This window comes from Rhinoraja longicauda, chromosome 25 (assembly GCF_053455715.1).
Source record: "Rhinoraja longicauda isolate Sanriku21f chromosome 25, sRhiLon1.1, whole genome shotgun sequence".
In the NCBI taxonomy this organism is placed as follows: Eukaryota; Metazoa; Chordata; class Chondrichthyes; order Rajiformes; family Arhynchobatidae; genus Rhinoraja; species Rhinoraja longicauda.
This window is the reverse complement of record NC_135977.1, coordinates 33,295,536-33,320,809: the sequence shown is the minus strand read 5'-3', so window position 1 is coordinate 33,320,809 and position 25,274 is coordinate 33,295,536. Positions and strand designations below refer to the sequence as shown.

The 25,274-nt window shown below is 45.2% G+C and overlaps 1 protein-coding gene across 1 annotated transcript; it reads left to right on the top strand.

Annotated features, from left to right (window-relative positions):
* The first annotated feature begins 4,695 nt into the window (after nucleotides 1–4,695).
* On the top strand, nucleotides 4,696–12,878 carry xbp1 (X-box binding protein 1). Its single transcript, XM_078421768.1, is given in 6 exon segments — nucleotides 4,696–5,011; nucleotides 6,270–6,366; nucleotides 7,529–7,648; nucleotides 10,225–10,302; nucleotides 10,305–10,388; nucleotides 11,791–12,878. Coding segments are annotated over 6 exon segments (1,140 nt in total). The 5' UTR covers nucleotides 4,696–4,799; the 3' UTR covers nucleotides 12,340–12,878.
* Nucleotides 12,879–25,274: the final 12,396 nt, after the last annotated feature.

Sequence of the window (25,274 nt, the reverse complement as noted above, 5' to 3'; positions counted from 1 at the left end):
ATTCTTAAACTGTAGAATTACAGTGTAAAATATTATTATTTAAAAGAGTAAATGGCATACACATTGGGAATTTACTCAGTGTGTGTGATATAGAGTAATATATTTCTTGAGCAATTCTCTACAACTGACATTAGTTTGGTTTATTCACAAAATGCTGGAGTAACTCAGCAGGACAGGCAGCATCTCAGGAGAGAAGGAATGGGTGACGTTTCGGGTCGAGACCCTTCTTCAGACTGTTTAGTTTAGAGATACAGCGTTAAAACAGGCCCTGCGGAGTCTGCACAGAGCAACGATCACCCGTACACCAGTTCTATCCCACGCACTGGGGACAATTTACAGAGGCCAATTAACCGACAAGGCTGTGTGTCTTTGGAATGTGGGAGGAACCTGAAGCACCCTGGAGAAGATCAATTTGGTCACAGGGAGAACGTGCAAACTCCATACAGACATCACCCGTAGTCAAGATCTAACCGAGGTCTCTGGCACTGTGAGGCAGCAACTGTACTGCACCACTGTGGCACGCTATTGATACAAGTGACATCCCGCACTCACCCATTCCGAGCCGGGTGGGGCTGTGGTGTTCGGTGCGACAGTGAATTGAGGAGGTGGCGATGTCTGTTCCCAGCTGGTTCTCCATGCTCCTAGTATGTTGAAACCGGAGCCACAGAGGGTCGCTGCATGATGGGAGAAAGGGCGACGAGATGACAGGCGTTGAGGTCCCAGTTGCTGTGAATCCTGGGCGAGGTGGTGCACAGGATGATTGGCGTCCGATGGGGCCTTGCACACCAGCCTATGAGTGAAGAACTCTCTGCCAAGCTTGGCGGGTGCGATACCTGCGAGCACCGGCAGGAGATCCGTCGGAGTAGGGCGTAGGCAGCCGGTGATGATCCGCATGGTGTCGTTCAGTCTTACACTGAAGCTCTTGGAGGAGTCTTACACATTGGAGGAGTCTTACACTGAAGATCTTCTTTGACCAGTGCAATGGTCAACTTTGGACGAGAAACATTTCGACTCCACCAGCGTGAGCAAATCGCCATTTAGTTTTGCTGTTTCTTTGTTGGATGTGCTTCCTGTAACTTGGTGGACCCTTTGTTGATTTGATGGTGAGAAGTGCCTTTTCATTGATTTTTGTTTACTGACACTGGGTCAAACACAACTTTACCCCCATCTCCACCATCCCACACTAGCATCTGCATTTTGTCCATTAAATACAAGTCCATTGCAAAAAATGGCACACTCTCTGTTGTCCCTGGTGCAACCATTGTGCATGAGTGCCCGCAGTTGCAGAGTGACTGACTATTGCTGAGCGACTGGAGAGACTATTTATTCACAAAATGCTGGAGTAACTCAGCAGGTCAGGCAGCATCTCAGGAGAGAAGGAATGGGCGACTGGAGAGACTAGGTCTGTTTTCCTTGTAGTCGAGGAGGACAAGAGGGGTCATGATTGAGATGTATAAAATTATGAGGGACATAGAAAGGATATCCTCAGGAAACAGTTCCCCATACCAGAGGCTGTTAGGAGATTTAATAAAGCTCAGGGAGGGCAGCATAATGACACAGATGTTAGAGCTGCTGCCTCACAGCGCCAGAGACCTGAGTTTGATCCTGATCTTGGGTGCTGTCTGTGTGACTGTGTGAGTTTTATCCGGCTGCTCAGGTGTTCTCCCACAAATAACGCGTGGATTGGAAAGCCTGGCATCGGTGCTGGGGAAGATGCTGGAGTCGATTATTAAAGATGTTACAGCAGCGGATTTGGAAAGCAGTGACAGGATCGGTCAAAGGCAGCATGGAATTATGAAGGGGAAATCATGCTTGACTAATCTTCTGGAATTCTTTGAGGATGTAACAAATAGAACGGATAAGGGTGAGCCAATGGATGTGGTGTATCTGGACTTTCGAAAACCTTTGACAAGGTCCCACACAAGAGATTAGTGGGCAAAATTAGAGCACATGGTATTGGGGGTAGGGTAACTGGACAGAGAACTGGCAGACAGGAAGCAAAGAGTAGGAATTAACAGGCCCTTTTCAGAATGGCAGGCAGTGACCAGTGGAGTGCCGCAAGGCTCGGTGCTGGGACCCCAGTTATTTACAATATATATCAACGATTTAGACAAAGGAATTAAATGTAACATCTCCAAGTTTGCAAATGACACAAAGCTGGGTGGCAATGTGAGCTGTGGCTGCAGGGTAACTTGGATAGGTTGGGTGAGTGGGCAGATGCATGCCAGATGCAGTATAATGTGGATAAATGTGACCTTTTAAACACAACCTCCAAATAAGCTCTGAACTACACAGACTTGGAGCATCGTTTTTTTTCTTTTTGCACGATTATTGTTTGTTTGTTTTCATGTGTATGTCTGTGTATGTATATATATGTATATGTTTGTATGTATACGTGTGTATACATGTACACACACTGAACTTTTTTTCTCATTTATTATATCGTTTACAGTGCACTATGTTTACATATTGTGTTGTGCTGCTGCGAGTAAGAATGTGACATTGTTCTATCTGGGACAGATGACAATAAAACACTCTGGACTACTTTGCTGCTAATATGCTGCCTGAGATACTGGTGGAAGCTGCAGCTAAGAAGTATCTCGACAATGTTTCAATTGCCGAGATACAGGAGGCCATGGGTCAAATGCTGGCAGGTGGGATTAATACCAATGGGTGCTCAAAGGTCAGCGTGGAGGTAGTAGAACCTCTATGTGCTCTATGTGGTCAGAGTGGGACGGTGACCACGAGCATTGCGTCAATGTTAGATGTATCCAAACAATTTTCAGCCCATTGGCTCCACTTGGAATTATTTGATGAAGTCAAAGCAAAAGGTGAGATTGTACGTGGAGAATCCTCAGTCAATGTGTGATGTAACTGGATGCAACAGCGGGGGTTTCATTAGGCACGGCTCGGTGCACTCGATCAGAACAGTTGAAGAGGTTCAACTGCGTCTTCAACCATTGTCTGAGAAACTCCGTGGAAACGTGTACGAGTCGTGAAGCAGCGACTTCATCCAAATGGTCGACAAGCATGTCCATGGCCTTTTAAAACACAAATCAATGCTGATTTTGTAGGTCTAAAAGTGATTTAAATCGCCGTCAATGAAAACAGATGATGCAATATCCTGGGCTACTGAGGAAATCCTGAACAGTTCAACCAACGTACAGAGTCGGCAGTGGAATGGAAAATGTTCTCTTGCGGGCGATTGAATCATTCTGTTAATCTCAGAGCTTTATAGATAGAAATCCCTAGCATCTGCTAGAGTTATATATAGCCATACATATATAACCACATTCACCTATATATATAGTATAAGAAAATAACTGCAGATGCTGGTATATATATATATATATATATATACATATATATATATATATATACATATATATATAACGGCATTTGTGTTTTAAAAGGGCATAAACATAAGTGTGTACCATTTGGATTAAGTGCCGTGAATTCACGACTCGTGAATATATATATATATATAAATGATTTAAAAAATGAAAATTAATGATATATTTATACATATGACGTGCAAATGCGTTAGATCGATAACAATCTGTTCTGTACATAAATTTATGTTTCTATGCAGCGTCTTTATGTAAAAGTTCTATATTAAAATAAAATAATGTATATAAAACATAAAATATATATAATAGAACAGATTGTTATCGATCTAACACATTTACACCAATCAAACGTATAATTTTCTGATTATTTTTCACCGCACAGCTGAAATTGAACATTTTTACTATTTGGATATGTGTGCAAGGACACACAAATAAATAGAAGACGGACACAAAAGTGCTGGAGTAACTCAACGGGTCAGGCGTTGCCCGAGGTTTGTCCAGCATTTTGTGTCAGTCTTCGGTGTAAAGTAGGATCTGCGGTAATGTTCCTTCCAACACACGAATAAACAAGGTCTGACACAGGACAGATGTGTCACAGCTATATGCCGGTGTGCAGGCTGCAGCACACGAACAAGGTCTGACACAGGCATATATATAGCTGCGATACATAGGCACACACCAGCCCTGTGTCTGACATTGTTTATTCGAGTGCTGTAGCCTATATGCTTATACTCGCTGGAATTTAGAAGACTGAGGGGGGGGGACCTTATTGAAACATATAACATTCTTAAGGGGTTGGAGAGGCTAGATGCGGGAAGTTTGTTCCCGATGTTGGGGAAGTCCAGAACCAGGGGTCACAGCTTAAAGATAAGGGGGAAGTCTTTTAGGACTGAGATGAGAAAACATTTCTTCACACAGAGAGTGGTGAGTCTGTGGAATTCTCTGCCACAGAAGGTAGTTGAGGCGGGAGTTAGATGTGGCCCTTGTGGCTAAAGGGATCAGGGGTATGGAGAGAAGGCAGGTACAGGTTACTGAGCTGGATGATCAGCCATGATCATATTGAATGGTGGTGCAGGTTCGAAGGGCCGAATGGCCTCCTCTTGCACCTATTTTCTATGTTTCTATGTGCAAGGTTACAGCACTAGAACAAACAAGGTCTGACACAGGACAGATGTGTACATATGTATCACAGCCATATGCCGGTGTACAGGCTACAGCACACGAACAAACAAGGTCTGACGCCAGCTGAGACTGTGCTTTCATCATTGTATCTGAAAATGTGGGTGGAGCGCCGGCTGCTTGGTCCAATGGTGTTTAAACACGTTGGTTAAAATCGCCCCGAGGATCAGCGAGCGAGAGCAGAGTGGGTGTGGGGCAATCAGTGAGTGATCGGCTGTGGGAGCTCCGGGTCACAGCCTCTCTCCCCACGACCCAGTACAGTACAACAGTATGGTGGTTGTCAGCTCCAAGGTGTTGCTGATGCCGGGCGGGCAGCCTGTGGGGCCGGGGCTGGGGCTGGGGTCGGGGCGACAAGTGTCGCTGCTGTACCCCGTACAGGGCGGCCCACCGCAACTCTTCACCCCCTCGGCCGCTGCCGGACACTCGCACCGCAAACGCCAGCGGCTCACACACCTCAGCCCCGAGGAGAAGGCGCTGCGCAGGTAAGCTTGTTCCCGGCCTGTACACAGCCAGGCCCTTCGGCCCACCGAGTCCGTGCCGGCCAGTGATCCCCGCACACACCAGGGACAACTCCCATTGACACCAACATTTACATTTATTCCGTGTCTCGCCCAATTGTTAGACGATCCTGGTAAACTGGGTCTGAACAAGAAGGGTCCAGAGTTACTCCAGCATTTTGCTTCACAACGCCGGACGCGGGTTCGATCCCGACCGCGGGAACTGCCTGTACGGAGTTTGTACGTTCTCCCCGTGACCGGCGTGGGTTTTGTCCGGGTGCTTCGGCTTCCTCCCGTACTCCAAAGAAATGCAGGCTTGTAGGTGAATTGGCTTGGTGTAAGTTGTCGCGGGTGTGTGTGGGATAGGGTAGTGTGCGGTGATGGCGAGTTGGTACAGACTCGGTGGGAGGGCCGAAGGGCCTGTTTCTGCGCTGTATCTCTGAACTAAACGACTGGTGACATGCCAGGGTTTACTGGGCGAGTGTGTGTGTGTGTCTCTGGGCGAGTGTGAGTTTTGGGGGCTGTATATCTCTGGGCTGTCACCTACTGCAAAGTTAGAAGGTGCTGTTTTCTGCTGGTTACAGTGGCCCTATCACACGAGTAGATCAATACAGACATAATCCAGACGGACACGGCACCCTGTCCCTGGTGTGTGTAGGGTAGCGTTAGTGTTTTGGGGGTGGGGGGGGGGGCTGTGTTTCCACGCTGGGTCATGTCTGGCTCTACACTGCCCCACGCTGGGTCATGTCTGACTCTACACTGCCCCACGCTGGGTCATGTCTGACTCTAGCATGTCCCACGCTGGGTCATGTCTGACTCTACACTGTCCCACGCTGGGTCATGTCTGACTCTAGACTGCCCCACGCTGGGTCATGTCTGGCTCTACACTGCCCCACGCTGGGTCATGTCTGACTCTACACTGTCCCACGCTGGGTCATGTCTGACTCTACACTGTCCCACGCTGGGTCATGTCTGACTCTACACTGCCCCACGCTGGGTCATGTCTGACTCTACACTGCCAACGTGGCAGCGAGTCTGGCCCCCTCCCTCTCTTGTCCCATCCACGTCTCCATAATTATATCCTCGCCATCCGATTCTTAAGACGTATTAAAAGGGATTCCCCCCCCCCCCCCCCCCGAGCGATTTGTATTTTTGTTTCCCCTTCGATGGGACCCTCCCCTCCTCCCCCTCCCCCACCAATATAGAAGTTGATGGTAGTTTTGTTGTTCCCCTGTATAACTAGGAAGCTGAAAAACCGAGTGGCGGCGCAGACAGCCCGGGACAGGAAGAAAGCTCGCATGTCCGAGCTGGAGGATCAGGTGTCGGAGATGGAGTTGGAGGTGAGGAGGGCTCAACGTTACTGCCGCCCAGAGCGACCCTCGGGACTCCCCCCGCCCCCGCCCCAGGACACGCTAAACAGTGCACTCTCCTGCCCAGCGACCTGCTACACAGTGTACACTCTCCCCCCCTCCGTACCCAGCAACACAATGTACACGCTCTCCCCCCCCCCCCCCCTCCCAGCGACAGTGTACACACTCCCCCCCCCTCCGCACCCAGCAACACAGTGTACAACCCCCCCCCCCTCCGCACCCAGCAACACAGTGTACAACCCCCCCCTCCCCCTCCGCACCCAGCAACACAGTGTACAACCCCCCCCTCCCCCTCCAATTCATCGGTTTAAAAATACTCCATTTCGCCACTCGTGCCTGTCAGTTCTCAAGTTCTCTTTTAACTTCGGTTTAAACCAGCATCTGCAGTTTGCTGACGTTTAATAGACCAAAATGCTGGAGTAAGTAGGGAAAGGATTTAATAGGAATCAGAGGGGTAACTTTTTCACACAGAGGGTGGTGGGTGTATGGAACGAGCTGCCAGAGGAGGTAGTTGAGGCTGGGACTATCCCAACATCTAAGAAACAGGTTGATGGACGGGACAGGTTTGGATATGGACCAAAATGCTGGGAGTAGTGTATCTGGGACATTATAGACAATAGGTGCAGGAGAAGGTGGCCATTCGGCCCTTCGAGCCAGCACCGCCATTCAATGTGATCATGGCTGATCATTCTCAATCAGTACTTGTTGGGGCAAGTTGGGCCAAAGGGCCTGTTTCCACACTGTAACATTCTATGACTAACTCAACGGGTCAGGCAGCATCTCTGGAGAAAAGGAATGGTGATTTTTCGGGTTCTTCAGACTTGAAAGGTCATCTATTCATGGTCTCCAGAGATGCTGCCTGACCCGCTGAGTTACTCCAGCTTTTTGTGTTTATCTTTGGTTTGAACCCACATCTGCAGTTCCTTCCAACGCACACCAACGTTAAGGACTATTGGGGTTGGAGAAGTGATACTAACTCTAATGTAGTCATATTTGAATGAGTTTTCACCAAGGCTTCTGAAGCCTAAAAGTCTCACCGTTCTTTTAAGGCTGCTCCTAATGTGCATTTTTTGTATTTGCAGAATCTGCAGTGATTTTATGGGAGATCTGTCACTACTTTTTGTCTCTACAGAATCAGAAACTACAAATTGAGAACAGACTTCTGCATGAGAAGACCCACAGCCTAATGACAGAGAATCAGGAACTCCGACAGAGGCTGGGGATGGAAGCTCTAGACACAGAAAAAGAGAAGGTACTGAGCTTGTGTATCAGCTGGCAACCCCTGGTTCCCACCAGGTTTAGCTGGAGCTTATTGCATGGGGTGCTGTGGCCCAGTGTGGGAACAAGATGGGTATAGAAGTTGGGAGGTCATGTTGCAGTTGTATAAGACGTTGGTGAGACCGCATTTAGAATATTGTGTTCATTGCTGGGCACCGTGTTATAGGAAAGATATTGTCAAGCTTGAAAGAGTTCAGAGAAGATTTATGAGGATGTTGCCAGGACTAGAGGATCTGAGCCATAGGGAGAGGTTGAGTAGGCTATGGAGCACAGGAGGATGAGGGGTGATCTTAGAGGCGTATAAAATCATGAGGGGGAATAGATCGGGTAGATGCACGGAGTCTCTTGCCCAGAGTAGGGGAATCGAGGACCAGAGGACATGGGGTGAAGGGGAGGGGTAACTTTTTCACACAAAGGGTGGTAGGTGTATGGAACAAGCTGCCAGAGGAGGTAGTTGAGGCTGGGACTATACCAACGTTTAAGAAACAGTTACACAGGTACATGGATACGGCAGGTTTGGAAGGATATGGACCAAGCGCAGACAGATGGGACTGGTGTAGCTGGGGTATGTTGGCTGGTGTGGGCAAGTTGGGCTGAAGGGCCTGTTTCCACATTGTATTACTCTATGACCTTGCCCTCTCATTCAGCTGCCTCTGGTCCAAAAGAAGTGTATCTTTAGCTGCTTCCACTCTAGAGAGCTGGTCAAATAAGTCCCTCTGAAATGTAATAACTGTCAAAAGGACAGGTGTTCAATGGCAACCAGGAAGCTGGAATTTGCATATCCGTGTTTGAGTTTAATGGTCTGTTTCGTTCCTGTGGTTTGAGTTCATGCCATCTTTCTAAGTGCATCATTTGCATAAACTACCATTTAAGTTCCTTTTAAAAATCAATGGTTTTGGACCAATCTGGTTGAAATATTGATTACTGTCCCAGAAACTTTGACAAACTAGATGGTAAGAAACTTGGTGAGATTTTTGGTCAGTTGTAACAATGTAGTTTGGATTGTGTTAATAACAATGTAGATCATAAGTGATAGGAGAAGAATTAGGCCATTTGGCCCATTGTCTACTCCTTCTTTCAATCGTGGCTGATTTTCCTTCAAACCTTTTTAGCCTGTCAACTCCATCTTGTGGTATCTTTCTGAAGGCCATTCCACATGCCAAAGATGGGCACAAAATGCTGAAGTAACTCAGCCAGACAGACAGCATCTCTGGAGAGAAGGAATGGGTGACATTTCTGGTCTTCACCCTTCTTCAGAGTGTGAAGAAGGGTCTCGATTCAACGTCACCCATTCCATCTCTCCAGAGATGCTGCCTGTCCCGCTGAGTTACTTCAGCATTTTGTGTCTATATTTGGTTTAAACCAGCATCTGCAGTTCCTTCCTGAACATTCTATATGCCAGATGGGCTTTGATCTTCTGACAGTATATTTTTCCCAAAGGTTGTTGTTTTTGTATTCTCAATAGTCCTAACAACTTTAATTCCATTCAAAACATGAAGATTCTCAGAAATGGTTATATTTTAATGTCATTGCCTAATATTTTCAAAACTGCATTGTCTGTATGTGTAGCCATTTTTAATACACATATTTAAAATTGAATGCTGGGGGACCATTGATCTAAAGTTTTGGTCCACTCCTAGTGGAGTATTAGATAGAGTGATAAAGGAATATATAGATCTTAGATTAGACTAAATGTTGTCATACAGTATGGAAAATGACCCTGTGGCATATCTTTCCCATGCCAACCAAGGTGCACCATCTACATTAGTCCCACCTGCTTGTGTTTGGCCCATTTCTCTCAAACCTTTCCGAGCCAGGTACCTATCAAAATATCTTTCGAATGCGGTTATAGTTTCTGCTGCAACTATCTCCCCTGGCATTCCATATACCTACCACCCTCTGTTGAGAATTATACCCCTCAGATTCCTATTGAATTGTTCCCATATCACATTAAACCTATGTCCTCGAGTTCTTGATTTTTCTCTTACTCTGGGCATCTACCCAATCTATTCCTATCTGTGTGTGTGAGGTGTTAAGAGGACTGCAAGTTAGCCAAGTAGCAGAGAAAACTTTGGGGAAGTCTAGGGCCACTATTTGTTTACCATTGTGGGTATAACATTTCTCATGAACAATAATGAGAACAAATCATTTGAAACCAGCAATCTAATAGCACACGGCATTAGCAGGAGTGTTAAATGAATCCAGAAATAACTTATTCTGATCAGACAAAAATCTGTGCTTTGGGTTACCTTGGCTATATATCCCTATTCATTATTCTACATTGTGGTGACTATAATTTCGACTATAGGAATCAGGTTCATACATTTGCCTAAACCTCTTGCATCTCAATCTCTGAAACAAAATCTCTCTCTTTTTGCCCATGTATTTAGTTACCAGCCCGAATACACTCTTGTGTATTTTGGCAGCAAGTTTTAATTTTCCACACGGAGGTTGAGATTTTTTTGGAAGTGCGATAACAGAAGCTGGTTGTTAATAAACATTTGTTTGTTAGCCTGATGTTGCTAAGGCTTTGTCCTTTCTTGTGTGCAGGTACTTCTACAGGCCAGGGTGGATGAGATGAGCCTGGCGGCCGGGTCCGCTGAGTCCGCAGTACTCAGACTATGTGTGCCTCTGCAGCAGGTGCAGGCCCAGCCGCTTGCCAGGCTGATGACTTCCACGTGGATACTGACAGCGTTGACTCTTCAGACTCTGAGGTAAGTCTTGGGCTGGCTCAGGTGGGCAACAGGATTGCTGGGTGTAATTCATTTTAAATTGCCACAAATCTTAATGCCTTAAAGCATAAGCATATGTGTGTCTTACCTAGGGCATTTTTGTAAATCATCCTTGTCTAAATATTTGTCTAACCAAAAATTAAAAAAAAATAAAAGCTATTACTTTTCTGAGCAGCTTTCTAACCAGAGGCTAAATGTGACCCATGTAATATACATCCTCTTGCAGTGGGGATAATTTGTACCTTGTTGCCAATTTTGGAGGTGGAAAATAGAAGACTACAATTCAGTTCATTTTACTGTCGGGTTCAGTGAAAAGCTTTTGTTGTGCATTATCCCGTCAGCGGAAAGACTACAATTGTGATTACAATTGAGCCATTTACAGTGCATATAGGACATGATCATGGAATACCATTTAGTGTAAGGTAAAGCCAGCAAAGTCGAAACAAGGGTAGTCCGAGGTGCTATTGGCCGAAGGACTGCGAGCAACAATGGAGCACTTGGTTTAAAGAAACTGCTTTTCCATGTGCTGGGAGGCAGGCTGGTACAATGGGAATCTGAGGGGTTTTATAGCTTCCGCCAAAGGAAGTTGCAAGACTTCATTACCTGGTACAACTATGGGGAATTGGCATCGGGGAACCAGCTGCGTTGGGTCTAATTGCAAGTTAGGATCACTCTGCATTTTTTGTGCATTACATAATATACTTTTATGCACTTGCTGTATTTAACCATCTTGCAGAAGGCACTGTCCACGTTTCATTGTGGCAAATATCCTTTTCCAAATGGGGCAAAGTCTAGTAGATGGAATTCTGATTTTGGTTTTGGAGTCAAAAGGTCAGAGTTGCATTCAATTGGTATTGGATCTTGAATGTGGCTCTGTTCTGACTACTCAGTTTTAACTTGATAGGTTTCCACTTGGACTAAAGTTCCATTTTTTTTTCAGGCAAGACTAACAAGATTTTAATTCTTAAAACTTTAAAACCGAAAGTCCCTATATGAAAGAAGCTGGCTTTAGTTTGGATAGAATCTAAGGCTAACTGGTTAAAAGCCTGATTTTTAATTTGTTTATTGCTCTCTATTAAACCTATAAAGGGACCAAGCACTCTACAGCAGGCATGAATTTGTCTCGTTATTTATGGTTGAGTGTAAACAATAACACTGAAATCATCTTGTGTGTGAACTTTCAAAATCCCCATTCCCCCACTCTGAGGAAGCCATCAATGAGGTTGACATATTTAATATGTGGGCACGGTGCAATCATTCAGCTGCAAGAATGACCACTTCCTTCGATTTTGTATTCCCGGTACTGTTGTACAGTGCTTGGACAGATCTAATGGTCAGTTTAAAGTCTATTCCAGAAATCTAACTGATTTTTATTTCCTTGCAGTCTGATCTCTTCCTGGGCATTCTGGACTATTTTGACCCAGAAACCTTGCTCCGATTCACGGAAGGATCCAAGCCCTTTGAGCTGGGAGAATGTGCTTATGGTGACAACGTTGGTTCCTTACCACCCTCCACCTCTGTGTCTCTGGGGGCCCCATCAACAAAGCTGGAAGCCATTAATGAAATGATCCACTCTGACCACTTCTACCACAAGCCATTGGCTGAGGCCAGCCTTGACCAGAGCAGTGAAACTGGCATCAAAATTGAGCAAGTATCTTTATGTGGCACCAGTGAAGTCATTGCAGAAGCCTCTTTGCCGATGGAACTCAAACAGGAACCCTTGGAAGATGAGCTCATCGCTGAACTGCGACTTGCAAACACCCTTTCATCCAGGCAGTGTCAAGAAAAGCCCCTGTACCCCTTAGATTATCACGATTCTGACTATGAAGGATCCTCGTCCCCTTTAAGTGACATGTCTTCCCCACTAACTCTGGGCAACAGCTGGGAAGATGCTTTCACTAGCGAACTCTTTCCCCAATTAATTGCAGTTTGATAAACATGGCTCCAAACATTATTCAGCTGGAGCTGTATTTGGTCTTGAGTTCAAGGCAGGTTGCGTGCTATGGCTAGGATGTGGCTAGCAAGCTGCCTTATTTGCACAGAACCTTTGATGTAACCATAAAACTCCATTGTTTAGGTGAATTTGTCTTTAGGGCAAATTGTAAAATCTAGTAATATTTTGACCATCACTTCTGAAGATGCGTTTTAATGGCCACCAAAAGGATTCTCATTGGAAATTTATTAATATATTAACTTGCATCATTTGCAATCCTCGTATACCTTGTATATGGATAACGTGTCGATGTTTAGTAATCACTGCTTTGTGTCTAAAAGTTGTCATCAATTAGATATATTGGAGTGTGACAAGGCACTGCAGATAGTTCATTTCCCTCCCTTTCAAAGTACCTGCATGTACAGAGATGCATCCTATACTAGATATCCTCCTGTAATTTACCATGTAAATGCATATGACAGTCTGCTTTTCTTTTTGCCATTGCCTGGATGTAATTAAAGATGCTTTCTCAATTTAAATATTTATATCTTGTGCAATTTAAAAAAAAAAAGTGCTAAGATTGTTAATGTTCTGGTCTATTTATTTATGCACAACTGTGTAATGACCATCCAACCAGGAACCCAGGAAATACTTCCTGTTACCATCCATGTTTTATTTCCTTAAAGCCCATCCTTAGCTACCCCACCTCTTCCATCTGCTGTCAAAGTATTGGGCATCCATTGCCTTGTGTGGCAGGTTTGGAATTGGATCTTAGCATCTATGCACTATAACAGTCTGTCTTTAGAGTCATAGAGCTGAACATAACACACAGGCTCCTTAGCCCAACTTGTCTGTGCTGACTAAGATACCCCATCTAAGGTCTGTCTGATCTTTTCCTATTCGTTTAATTGCCCAAGTGTCTTATGGAGTCGCCCTCCTTGATAAGGGTCAATCCAATATTGGTAGCGGGACAAGAAGCAAGTTAGGGACAGAGAGCATCTTAGTTTATTTAGTTTAGAGGTCCAGTGTGACAGCAGGCCCAGCGATCACTGCCTATTAACACTATCCTACGCACACTGGAGCCAATGTTTACATTTACCCAACCAATTTACCTACATACCTGTACGTCTTAGCAGCATGGGAGGAAACCGAAGAGCTCGGCGAAGACTCGCGGGGAAAACGTACAAACTCTGCACAGACAGCACCTGTTGGGATCGAACCTGTGTCTCCAGTGCTGTAAGGGGGAAACTCTCCTGCTGTGGCACTGTGCTGCCCATGTAAGGGCATGTGAGGTTGTTGGGGATTAATCGTGGTCGTAGAAGTGGTGGGGCCTCTTACCCCCATCGTGCATGTGATTGCTCGATGTACGGCTCTGACTCATGATTTGCATCAAACTCTCATTCAATTATGGTGGTGGTGCTGACCAACGAACCAGGCGGCCGATCACTGGTGATGGTGGTGCTGACCAATGAACCAGGAGGCCCCACACTGCCGATCACGTGACCAATGAACCAGGCGGCCCCCACACTCCTCGTAATCACTGGTGCTGAGCTGGAGACTCAGGACAGGGCTTGCAGCCTTTATGCCATCATTCAGCAGAGCTAAAACCAACATGCTCAAGTAACAACAGGTCGGGCAGCATCCGTGGAGAACATGGACAGATGCCGTTTAGTATCGGGAGCATTCAGACTGCAGAAAGTTTCAGATCCAAAATGTCACCTATCGGTGTTCTCCAGAGATGTTACCTGATGCGCTGAGTTACTCCCACACTTGTAAACCAGCAGCTGCAGTTCCTTGGGAAAGAAAACTACAGATGCTGGTTTAAATCGAAGGTAGACACAAAATGCTGGAGTAACTCAGGGGGTCAGGCAGCATCGCTGGAGAGAAGAAATGGGTGACGTTTCGGATCGAGATCCTTCTTCAGATTGAAGAAGGGCCTCGACCTGAAACGTCACCCATTCCTTCTCTCCAGAGATGCTTCCTGACCCCCTGAGTTACTCCAGCACTTTGTGTCTAGCTACAGTTCCTTGTTGCTTTAGCAGAGCTAAGTTAGTGATCTATCTGGGGAGTTCCTGAGCTCCACCCTTCCAGAAACCAGGTATCGGGCAATTCAACCTGCAGCTTGTGTCATTATATGGCTTGGTGCAGCAACGGTTATGGACTCCAGCCAGACGGCTGTTGTGCAGTTACACCAGTGACGTCTACGAAGCAATCTGGAAAACTAGCAGCTGCTGATTACACAGTCCAATATCAACCCAGCCTGGGCATTATTACCCTTTCAAACATCAAAAAGATGGAATATGTCATGAGCAGTGGCTATGAAATGGCACTTGAATCAATACTTGCTCGGTAATAAATTAGACACAAAGTACTGGAGTGACACAGTGGATCATAAGCTGTTTCTGGAGGCAATGGACAGGTGACATTTTATTCCCAGAGGATATAGCATGAAACGTCGCCTGTTCATTCCTGCCATGGGTGCTCTAGCACTTTGTGCTGCACTCAATATCCCAGCATCTGCAGTTTCTTGTCTCCAGTTGCTCAATAATGTTCGCCAGGACCACTTGATTCTCGACTCCATTACAGACTCGGACCAACGAGTTCAATGCCCGAGTGACTACCCTCGGCATCAATGCAGCATTTGATCAAGTGTGACACCACAAGCCTTGGAAAAACCGAAGATAGGCACCAAATGCTGGACTAACTCAGCAGGACGGGCAGCATCTCTTGAGAGATGGAACGGGTGACGTTTTGGGTCGAGACTCTTCAGATAGAAAACCGTAGTTAGAAGGGCATCAAGGGAAAACACTAAATATCGAATAAATGAAGCTAGGTTTAGTTTAGTTTAGAAATACAGAGCTAAAACAGGTCTGCCCTCCAGGTCCCGGCACATTATTTGTTTACTTGTTGGAGGTCTAACATGGACGCTTCACAGACCAACGTCCTAGACACAGCCATCTCCAGCTACTTCATCTACATTAAGGACCGAAGTGGGGATGTGCACAGATCGTTGTGCAATGCTCAATTCCATTTTCTACTCAGCAAATGGCTGCAAGCAGCAAGATCTACATAACAGGAAGGGGCTGATACATGGCAAGTTTCTTCAACCCCTAGAAAAGTCCCGGAAAACAACCATCTCCCACAGGATTTACCGAAGGCATTTGATAAAGGTTTCTGTGGAAAATAAAATCTCGGGTTACAGGGGCAGGTTACATTTGGTGCAGATAGAAGATTTACTGGCTAACAGGAAATGGGTATAAATGGGTCTTATGCTGATTAGTAAGATACAATGAGTGGTATTACACAAGGATTGGTTCTGCATCCTTATAATTTATATAAATTATTTGGATGAAGGTACTGAAGGTATGGTTGCTAAATGTCCTAATGGCACAAAAATAGGTTGGTAAGTTGTGAAGAAGACATGCGGAGGCAGCAAAGGGAGATAGATATGTGGCAAAGGGAGATAGATATGTGCACTGGGAGATAGATATGTGCACTGGGAGATAGATATGTGCACTGGGAGATAGATATGTGCACTGGGAGATAGATATGTGCACTGGGAGATAGATATGTGCACTGAATGGGGGGAAAAGACAAATGGAGTATCTCCTGGGGAAATATGAAATTGTCCAATTTGGAAGGAAAAAAATGGAGGCATATGACTACAGAGGGTGTCAAAATGCAAGATACAGACCGGGCTGGTATACAAGCATAGCAGACTGGGCACAACAAAATCCAGAAGTTGGTTTCCCAAAAAATACACCGAATATGTCAACATGTCAAGCAGTATCTCTGGAGTACAAGCTAAGGCAATGTTTCGAGTCTGGACCCTTTTTCAGACTGATTGTAGTGGGGGATGGTAGGGGAGAGAATGGGGAAAGACAAAGCCTGGCAAGTGATAGGTGGATACAGACGAGGGGGGGAATTTGTTTGGCAGATGGTTGGACAAAGGCCGCAGATGAAATTGCAAAAAAGTGTGAGATAAGGAGGTGAGGATAGAAATGTGAAGCCGGAGGAAGGAATATAGGTGGAATGAGATGAGGGGAAGGGACAAACATCTGGTGTTCCAGAAAAAACAACCTAAGTTTGTCAATCAAGGGAGGAGGCAAGACCCAAGAAGCGAGCCCAGATGGAGAATCAAAACGAGATTTATTAAGGGGATATGATCGTAATCTGGCAATTACGCTTTATTCATACAAAGTGCTGATGTCTGTTCATGTGCATTATGTTATTATATTATATTATTATATATATACAGCCGGAAACAGGCCTTTTCGGCCCTCCAAGTCCGTGCCGCCCAGTGATCCCCGTACATTAACACTATCCTACACCCACTAGGGACAATTTTTACATTTACCCAGCCAATTAACCTACATACCTGTACGTCTTTGGAGTGTGGGAGGAAACCGAAGATCTCGGAGAAAACCCACGCAGGTCACGGGGAGAACGTACAAACTCCTTACAGTGCAGCACCCGTAGTCAGGATCGAACCTGAGTCTCCGGCGCTGCATTCGCTGTAAAGCAGCAACTCTACCGCTGCGCTACCGTGTTTGTTTGCAGAAGGCTGGATATTTCACTACACAAAATCTCAGCCTGAATGTCGGCATGGTGGCTCAGCAGTAGAGTTGCTGCCTCACAGAGTTGCTGCCAGAGACCCGTGTTTGATCCTGAGTACACGTGCTGTCTGTATGGAGTTTGCACATTCCCCCTGTGACCAGCATTTGGTGCCTATCTTCGGTTTTTCTCCGGTGCTCCAGTTTCCTCCCATGTTCCAAAGACGTACAGGTTTGTAGGTTAATTAGCTTTTATAAATTGTCCCTAGTGTGTAGGGAAGGTCATAAGGTCATAAGCGATTGGAGCAGAATTAGGCCATTCAGCCCATCAAGTCTACTCTGCCATTCAATCATGGCCGATCTATCTCTCCCTCCTAACCCCATTCTCCTGCCTTCTCCCCATAACCCCTGACACCCGCACCAATCAAGAATCCATCCATCTCTGCCTTAAATATGTCCACTGACTTGGCCTCCACAGCCCTCTGTGTCAAGGAAATCCACAGATTCACTACCCTCTGGCTAAAGAAATTCCTCCTCATCTCTTTCCTAAAGGAGTGCCCTTTAATTCTGAGCCTATGCCCTCTAGTCCTAGACTCTCCCACTAGTAGAAACATCCTCTCCACATCCACTCTATCCAGGTCTCTCACTATATTCAGTAAGTTCAATGAGGTCCCCCCTCATCCTTCTAAACTCCAGTGAGTATAGGCCCAGTGCTGTCAAACACTCATCATATGTTAACCCACTCATTAATGGGATCATTCTCATAAACCTCCTCAGGACCCTCTCCAACACCAACACCAACACATCCTTCCTCAGATATGGGGCCCAAAACTACTCACAATTTTCCAAATGCAGCCTGACCAGCACCTTATAGAGCCTCAATATTACACCCCTGTTTTTGTATTCTGGTCCTCTTTAAATAAATGCGAGCAATGCATTCACCATAGGAACAGTGTCCATTAATTCTCATGATCAATTAATGATATTTCATTACAAATGAGTCCAATATTAATACTGACCAAACTATTAATCCCAAAAGGTTTGTGATTTTGCAAGGCACTACTTTCATGAATATTGAGCAAGGAAAGCCATTAAGACATAGTAACGTATTGGTGGAACTCAATTTTTAGCACGGTACTTCGGTATTTATAATACATTTATTTTTTTTATTTTTTTGACATCCAAAGCCAAATAAACCAAATGTTAACATTCATTGCAAAGTGAATTTAATGCAGAAGTACTGAGATCATGCTTGAGTTTTATTTAGTGCAATGGTGAAACCACATCTGGTGTGCTGTGTGCGATATCGCTCTCCTTGTTTAAGGAAGGATGTTGCCACATTGGAAACGGCTCAAAGATGGTTTACTGACCAACTGCCTGGATTGTCTAGCATGTCCTGTGAGGGAAACATTGGCAGATTTGGCTTGCATCTGGCTAGAGGGGACTTGAATGAAACAGATTAAATCTTGAGAGGTCCTGACAGAGGAATTAGAATTAAGGATAGACACAAAATGCCGGAGTAACTCAGCGGGACACTCTGAAGAAGGATCTCGACACAAAACGTCACCTATTGCTTCTCTCCATAAGATGCTGCCTGTCCCGCTGAGTTACTCCAGCATTTTGTGTTTATCTTCGGCACAAACCAGCATCAGCAGTTCCTTCCTACACAATTAGAATTAAGGGTCAGTATTGCCCATTTAAATCAGAGATGAGAATTTTTTTAATCTAAAAAGTTGTGTGTTTTGAAACCTTCTTAAAAGGGTATTGGATGGAAACTGCCATCATGTCAGAAATTCAGAGGAAAATAGATTAGCTTCTTGATTAGCAAAGAGGTCAAGTTTACCACAGATACATAGGAATGTGGAGTAGAGGTCAAAATCTTACTAAAGGATAAATCTTTTCAGTGATTACGTTGTGTCTGCACTGTTCAACTGTGCAGAGCTAGTTTTACTGAAGATAGACACACAATGCTGGAGTAACTCAGCGGGACAGGCAGCATCGCTGGAGAGAAGGGAATGGGTGACATTTTGGGTCGAGATCCTTCTTCAGACTGAGAGTCAGGGGCGAGGGAGACAGAGAGATAAGGAAGTGCAAGGCGTGAAAATGAGACATCAAAAGGGAAAAGGTTCAAGGAAAATTAAGCAAAAGGAAAACCAAGAAGTAGACTGGCTTTTGGCGGTTCTTAATTTGTTTGTTGTAAAGTATCCCCTCCACCACGCTTCCCACTAGCGCTCGATATGTGAAGGGCAAATAACAAAAACAAAACATACTGAATGGTGGAAATTGGGAATAGATATGTTTTACAACATTGAAAGAATGGGAAGAGTCAAGAGTGTTGGGTTGTCAACTGTACCGATAATTCAACAAGGAAATCCTTACTTGTAAAAGGTCAGAAAACTCAATGTGATAAGCAACACAAAGGGCTGTGTTGGGCTGTGAGATCAATCTTTTTTTCTAGAAAGGTCAGTCCAAGTTGTGCAAGATTATCCCTCTGAATGACAATAGCTGTCAGACCTACAATTGTGTTGAGAGCAACAACAAAAAAATTGCAATGTCATGAAAGAAAATCCCTCCAAAATGCATAGTACTGGGAAAAAAAGGCTTAACCATATGCTTCAGTAAGGGTCTGGACCCGAAACGTCACCCATTCCTACTCTCCAGAGATGCTGCCTGTCCCACTGAGTTACTCCAGCATTTTGTATCTTGCTTCAAATCCTATTTCATATTCCATAGTGATGTCACTTTAGGATTTACCTTAGTTCCGATTTTCCATTTTGCACAGGGAAGTGACACAGATATTCATATAACTGGATATAAAGATGGGACTCTTCAGTGATTACGTTGTGTCTGCACTCTTCAACTGTGCAGAGCCCACTGCGAGTTTTACTGAAGATAGACACAAAAAGCTGGAGTAACTCAGCAGGACGGGCAGCACCTCTGGAGAGAAGGAATGGGTGACATATCGGGTCGAGACCCTTCTTCAGACTTCAGATTAGTTTTACTGAGCTGTTCCCCAGTGCACATAGTCCTGCCCCCAGCACAGCACAGAGTCCGATGAATAGTTTAGTCTGGACTGAGTGTAAGCTCTCCCGTTGCAAGATGACATCTTCTGAGCGCAATGTTAAATCCAAGCCCCATCAGTGCACTCAGATGGATATAGAGAAACTTGAGGCACTAATATAACGACAACAACAGATTTCTCCTCAGAGTAATTCAACTAAAATAAATTCTCTAGTTATTATTAAGTTTCTTATGCAAACTGCTGTGCACAAATTGTTCATCACGTTTCCTGTATTTTCACAGAACATTGCATTTCAGAAATCTATCATTGGCACTAAAGTTCTTTGTGAAACTCTGAGGTAACAAAAGTTGCTATATAAATAGAAGTTCTCTCTTTCTGTATTGAGTCTATTTTATTGTTAATTTCTTTACATTTTCAGCCCACTCAGACCCAACTACAAGGTGTTGGTACTTTATGAAGTTAATCAGATCTCCTAGCAAACAGGGATATTTATAAATATTATGTAAGCTTCAGGCTCCACCAATGTAATTACAGTAAGTTCCATAAAAAACCTGTTTTAACATTCAAATTGGTGTCAAATCCCATCCCGTGCTTTTCAGGATTACTTCTGTCTGAAGATAGACACAAAATGTTGGAGTGACTCAGTGGGTCAGGCAGCATCTCTGGAGAGAAGCAATAGGTGACGTTTCGGGTCGAGACATTTTGACCTGAAATGTCACCCATTCCTTCTCTACAGAGACAATAGACAATAGACAATAGACAATAGGTGCAGGAGTAGGCCATTCAGCCCTTCGAGCCAGCACCGCCATTCAATGCGATCATGGCTGATCACTCAATCAGTACCCCTTCTCCCCATACCCCCTCACTCCGCTATCCTCAAGAGCTCTATCCAGCTCTCTCTTGAAAGCATCCAACGAACTGGCCTCCACTGCCTTCTGAGGTAGAGAATTCCACACCTTCACCACCCTCTGACTGAAAAAGTTCTTCCTCATCTCCGTTCTAAATGGCCTACCCCTTATTCTCAAACTGTGGCCCCTTGTTCTGGACTCCCCTAACATTGGGAACATGTTATCTGCCTCTAATGTGTCCAATCCCCTAATTATCTTATATGTTTCAATAAGATCCTTCCTCGACGTTTCGGGTCGAGACATTTTGACCTGAAATGTCACCCATTCCTTCTCTACAGAGATGCTGCCTGTCTCACTGAGTCACTCCAGCATTTTGTGTCTGTCCTCGGTTGTTCTCAGATGTTGCTATTTACCGTTGGTTTTCTGTCGAACAGAGGAACTGACTTACAATAATGTCTTCCCATTCTATTCAACAACACCTCCATATCTTCAGTCATGCCCATTTTCCCTATGTGTAGGATGACATACCAGGGAGGTGTGTTAACTAGTGGATTGTCATAGCTTTAATGCCAGAGCAGGAAAGTTTGAAGGAGTTATGTGGCACAAGACGTTTTACGCAGAGTTATAGGTGCCTTCAAATGCCCCCTGATCCTGACCCTAAACACATGAACACATGGTGGAAGCAGATATGATAGTGGCATTTAAGAGGCTGTTAAATGGACATGTGAATATGCAGGGAATGGAGGAATATGGATCACATGCAGGCAGAAGAAATTAAACATTAGAAATTTGGCATCATGACCAGCACAGACTGATGGGCATACTTTAGGCAGCGTGTAGGAAGGAATTGCAGATGCTGGTTTAAACCGAAGATAGACACAAGATGCTGGAATAACTCAGCAGGACAGGCAGCATCTCTGGAGAGACGTTTCAAATCTGAAGAAGGCTCTCGACCCGAAACGTCACCTATTGACTATTGTCTATTGTCATTCCTTCTCTCCAGAGATGCTGCCTGCCTCGCTGAGTTACTCCAGCATTTTGTGCCTATCTCCCATTGTCCCTATGTTACTGTACTCCCCACTACAACGTTCCCTGGTGATGGGTCAACTCTGGGGGGCAACACATTTGTTTGGAATCAATAGATGGGTGAGTGAGTAATTTATGACCTTAATTTTAAATCCACTTATTAATCTCATCCTACTCTGAGATCACCTTGACCGTTTCCTCCGGCCTTGTTCTTGCTCATTTTCTACAACTGTACAACTTGACACCTTTTTCATTACTCTGCTGTTGACATCTCTCGGCAAAGATCAGCAAAGTTATTCAAGTCTTGTTTACCCTCTTTCTTTCTGTCATAAGTAAAATGGACACTTGGACACTCTGGACACTCGGTCCGAGAAATTCCTCTGTAAAAGACGCTAAAAACTGGCATGGAACAATATTGTGTCCACTACCAGACCTCCGGCATTCAAATTTGGGTATGAACCCACCCCTGGGATAATGTCAACATCAGTATTTCATCTCCAACATGATTTTTGAATGGAAAAATAATGGTTCTTATACAGTCAGGACATTGTGTTAGCTAAAACATTATGACCACCTGTCTAATATGCTGTTGGTCCTCCGTGTGCCGCCAAAACAGCGCCGACCCGCCAAGGCATGGACCCTACAAGACCCCTGAAGGTGTCCTGTGGTATCTGGCTCCAAAACATTAGCAGCAGATCCTTAAGGTCCTGTAAGTTGCGAGGTGGAGCCACCGTGGATCGGACTTGTCGATCCAGCACATCCCACAGATGCTCAATCGGATTGAGATCTGGAGAATGTGGAGGCCAGAGCAACACCATGAACACTTCATCATGTTCCTCAAACCATTCCCGAACAATGTGTGCAGCGTGGCAGGGCACATTATCCTGCTGAAAGAGGCCACTGCCATCAGGGAATACCATTGCCATGAAGGAGTGTACCTGGTCTGCAACGATGTTTAGGTAGGTGACACGTGTCAAATTGACATTCACATGAATGGCCAGACCCAGGGTTTCCCAGCAGAACATTGCTCAGAGCATCACACTCCCTCCACCGGCTTGTCGTCTTCCCACAGTCGGTTCGGACCAGACGGGATAGCCTTCGTTGCCCTCGCGCATCGATGAGCCTTGGGCGCCCAACACCATGTTGCCGGTTTGTGGTTTGTCCCTCCTCGAACCACTGTCGGTAGGTACTCACCACTGCTGACCGGGAGCACCCCACAAGCCTTGCCGTTTCAGAGATGCTCTGACCCAGTCGTTTGGCCATAACAATTTGGCCCTTGTCAAAGTCGCTCAGGTCTTTACTCCTGCCCGTTTCTCCTGCACCCAACACAACTTCAAGCACTGACTGTTCACTTGCTGCCTAATATATCCCACCCCTTGACAGGTGCCATTGTAACCAATGTTATTCACTTCACCTGTCAGTGGACATAATGTTTTGGCTGATCGGTGTATACGAACAGAACAACTGGATTTTAATGCAACTGCACTATTTAAAGAAGCACCCTTCAACTCTCCACACCTACCGAGACCTGAGACTTTCGAAACAGCCCAACACAATGTCCTGTCTGAATTCTCTGCCACAGAAGGCAGTGGAGGCTAATTCACTGGGTGTTTTCAAGAGAGAGTTAGATTTAGCTCCTCGGGCTAACAGAATCAAGGGATATGGGGAGAAAGCAGGAACGGGGTACTGATTTTGGATAATCAGCCATGATCATATTGGCTGGCTCGAAGGGCTGAATGGCCTCCTCCTGCTCCTATTTTCTATGTTTCTATGTTTCTATGACTGCTTATCTCAATGAGGTCAAGCACACTATCGGCTTCAGGATCACTCCAGGCATCAGGATCATCCAAGGCTGCTCCTGTCACACTCTTCCACGTCTCAAGTTTTGTTGCCCATTGCTGCATTAGGACTTTGCATGAAGCTCAGTGCTCAAAATAGAGGAATTAATGACTCTATTAAATGGGTAGAGGGTGGTTTCAGGTGAACATGACGTCTGTCACTGGTATCAGTTTTGCCTTTGCTCGCTTGCCTTTAGCAAATGGAAGACATAAACCACAGTTCAGTCAGGGTAACTGTTCTCTTTTTCTATGTTAGTATCATCAGACTCGCTGAAGATCGACACAAAATGCTGGAGTAACTCAGTGGGTCGGGCTGCATCTCTGGAGAGAAGGAGTGGGTGACGTTTCGGGTCGGACTGAAGAAGGGATCAGACCTGAAACGTTACCCACACTCTTTCTCCAAATATGCCGCCTGACCCACTGAGTTACACTAGCACTTTGTGTCTATTATTTGTATAAACCAGCATCTGCTGTACCTTCCTACTCATCAGATTAGCTTTGGGGCTTACAATTTCTATTTAATCACTTCTCACTATTAAATTTATTTGTCTAGGAGGGAACTACAGATGTTGATTTATACCGAAGACAGACACAAAATGCTGGCGTAACTCAGCAGGGTCAGGCAGCATCTCTGGAGAGAAGGAATGGGTGACGTTTTAGGTCGAGACCCTTCTTCAGACTGATTTATTTTCTCTCAGTTCATTTGTCCTCTATCCCTCTTTTTGCAGAGCCATGGGAGAGCTGGACAGGGTGGGTGGGGTCATGGGGTCATGGTGAAGGGGAGGTGAACTCCTCCAAAGCCATTGCCAGGGTTGTTTTGAGATGAGGTTTCCAGGCAGCACCAGCCAGGTGACACAGGTCCAAAACTGACAAAGTCGGGGTGATTCAGCTGTGCAAAATAACTGTGGGCCATAACTTCAATATGACTCATTCGCTTCTGGTAAAATTTATAATAGGGCGTTTTATAATAATCCTTGAAACAGTTTTGCTTCTGTTAGAAGACTTCCTCTTCAAATCATGCCTATTTAAAAGAAAACTGACAACGCAGGAAATGTCTAGAAAGAGGAAAGATATTTGACTGGAAAGACTGGAGACTGCAGATTCTGCAATCTGGAGCAAAAGGGACACTCCTGGACGAACTGGAGAAGTCAGGCAGCATCTGTGTAGATGGAAGGATGGTCTCCATTTCATGCCGAGACTGTGCTAAGCCGGTACAGGGCAGCTTCACATAAACATGGTGTCTGTCTTGATGCAGGGTCTCAACCTCAAATGTGTGGTGGGTGCATGGAACAAGCTGCCAGAGGAGGTAGTTAATGCAGGGACTATCCCAATGTTTAAGAAACAGTTAGACAGGTACATGGATAGGGCAGGTTTGGAGGGATATGGGCCAAATGTGGGCAGGTGGGACTAGTGCAGCAGGGACATGTTGGCCGGTGTGGGTAAGTTGGGCCGAAGGACCTGTTTTCCACACTGTATCACTCTATGACATATGACTAAATATTAACCATCCCACCGCCTCCACAGATGCTGCCTGACCCAGTGAGTTCCCTGAGCAGTTTGGTTTTGCTCATGAACATTTGCCAGAATGGCTTCACAAACCATCAGCAAAATGAACAAGAATCTGTACAACCAGGCAGCTTCTTGTTAT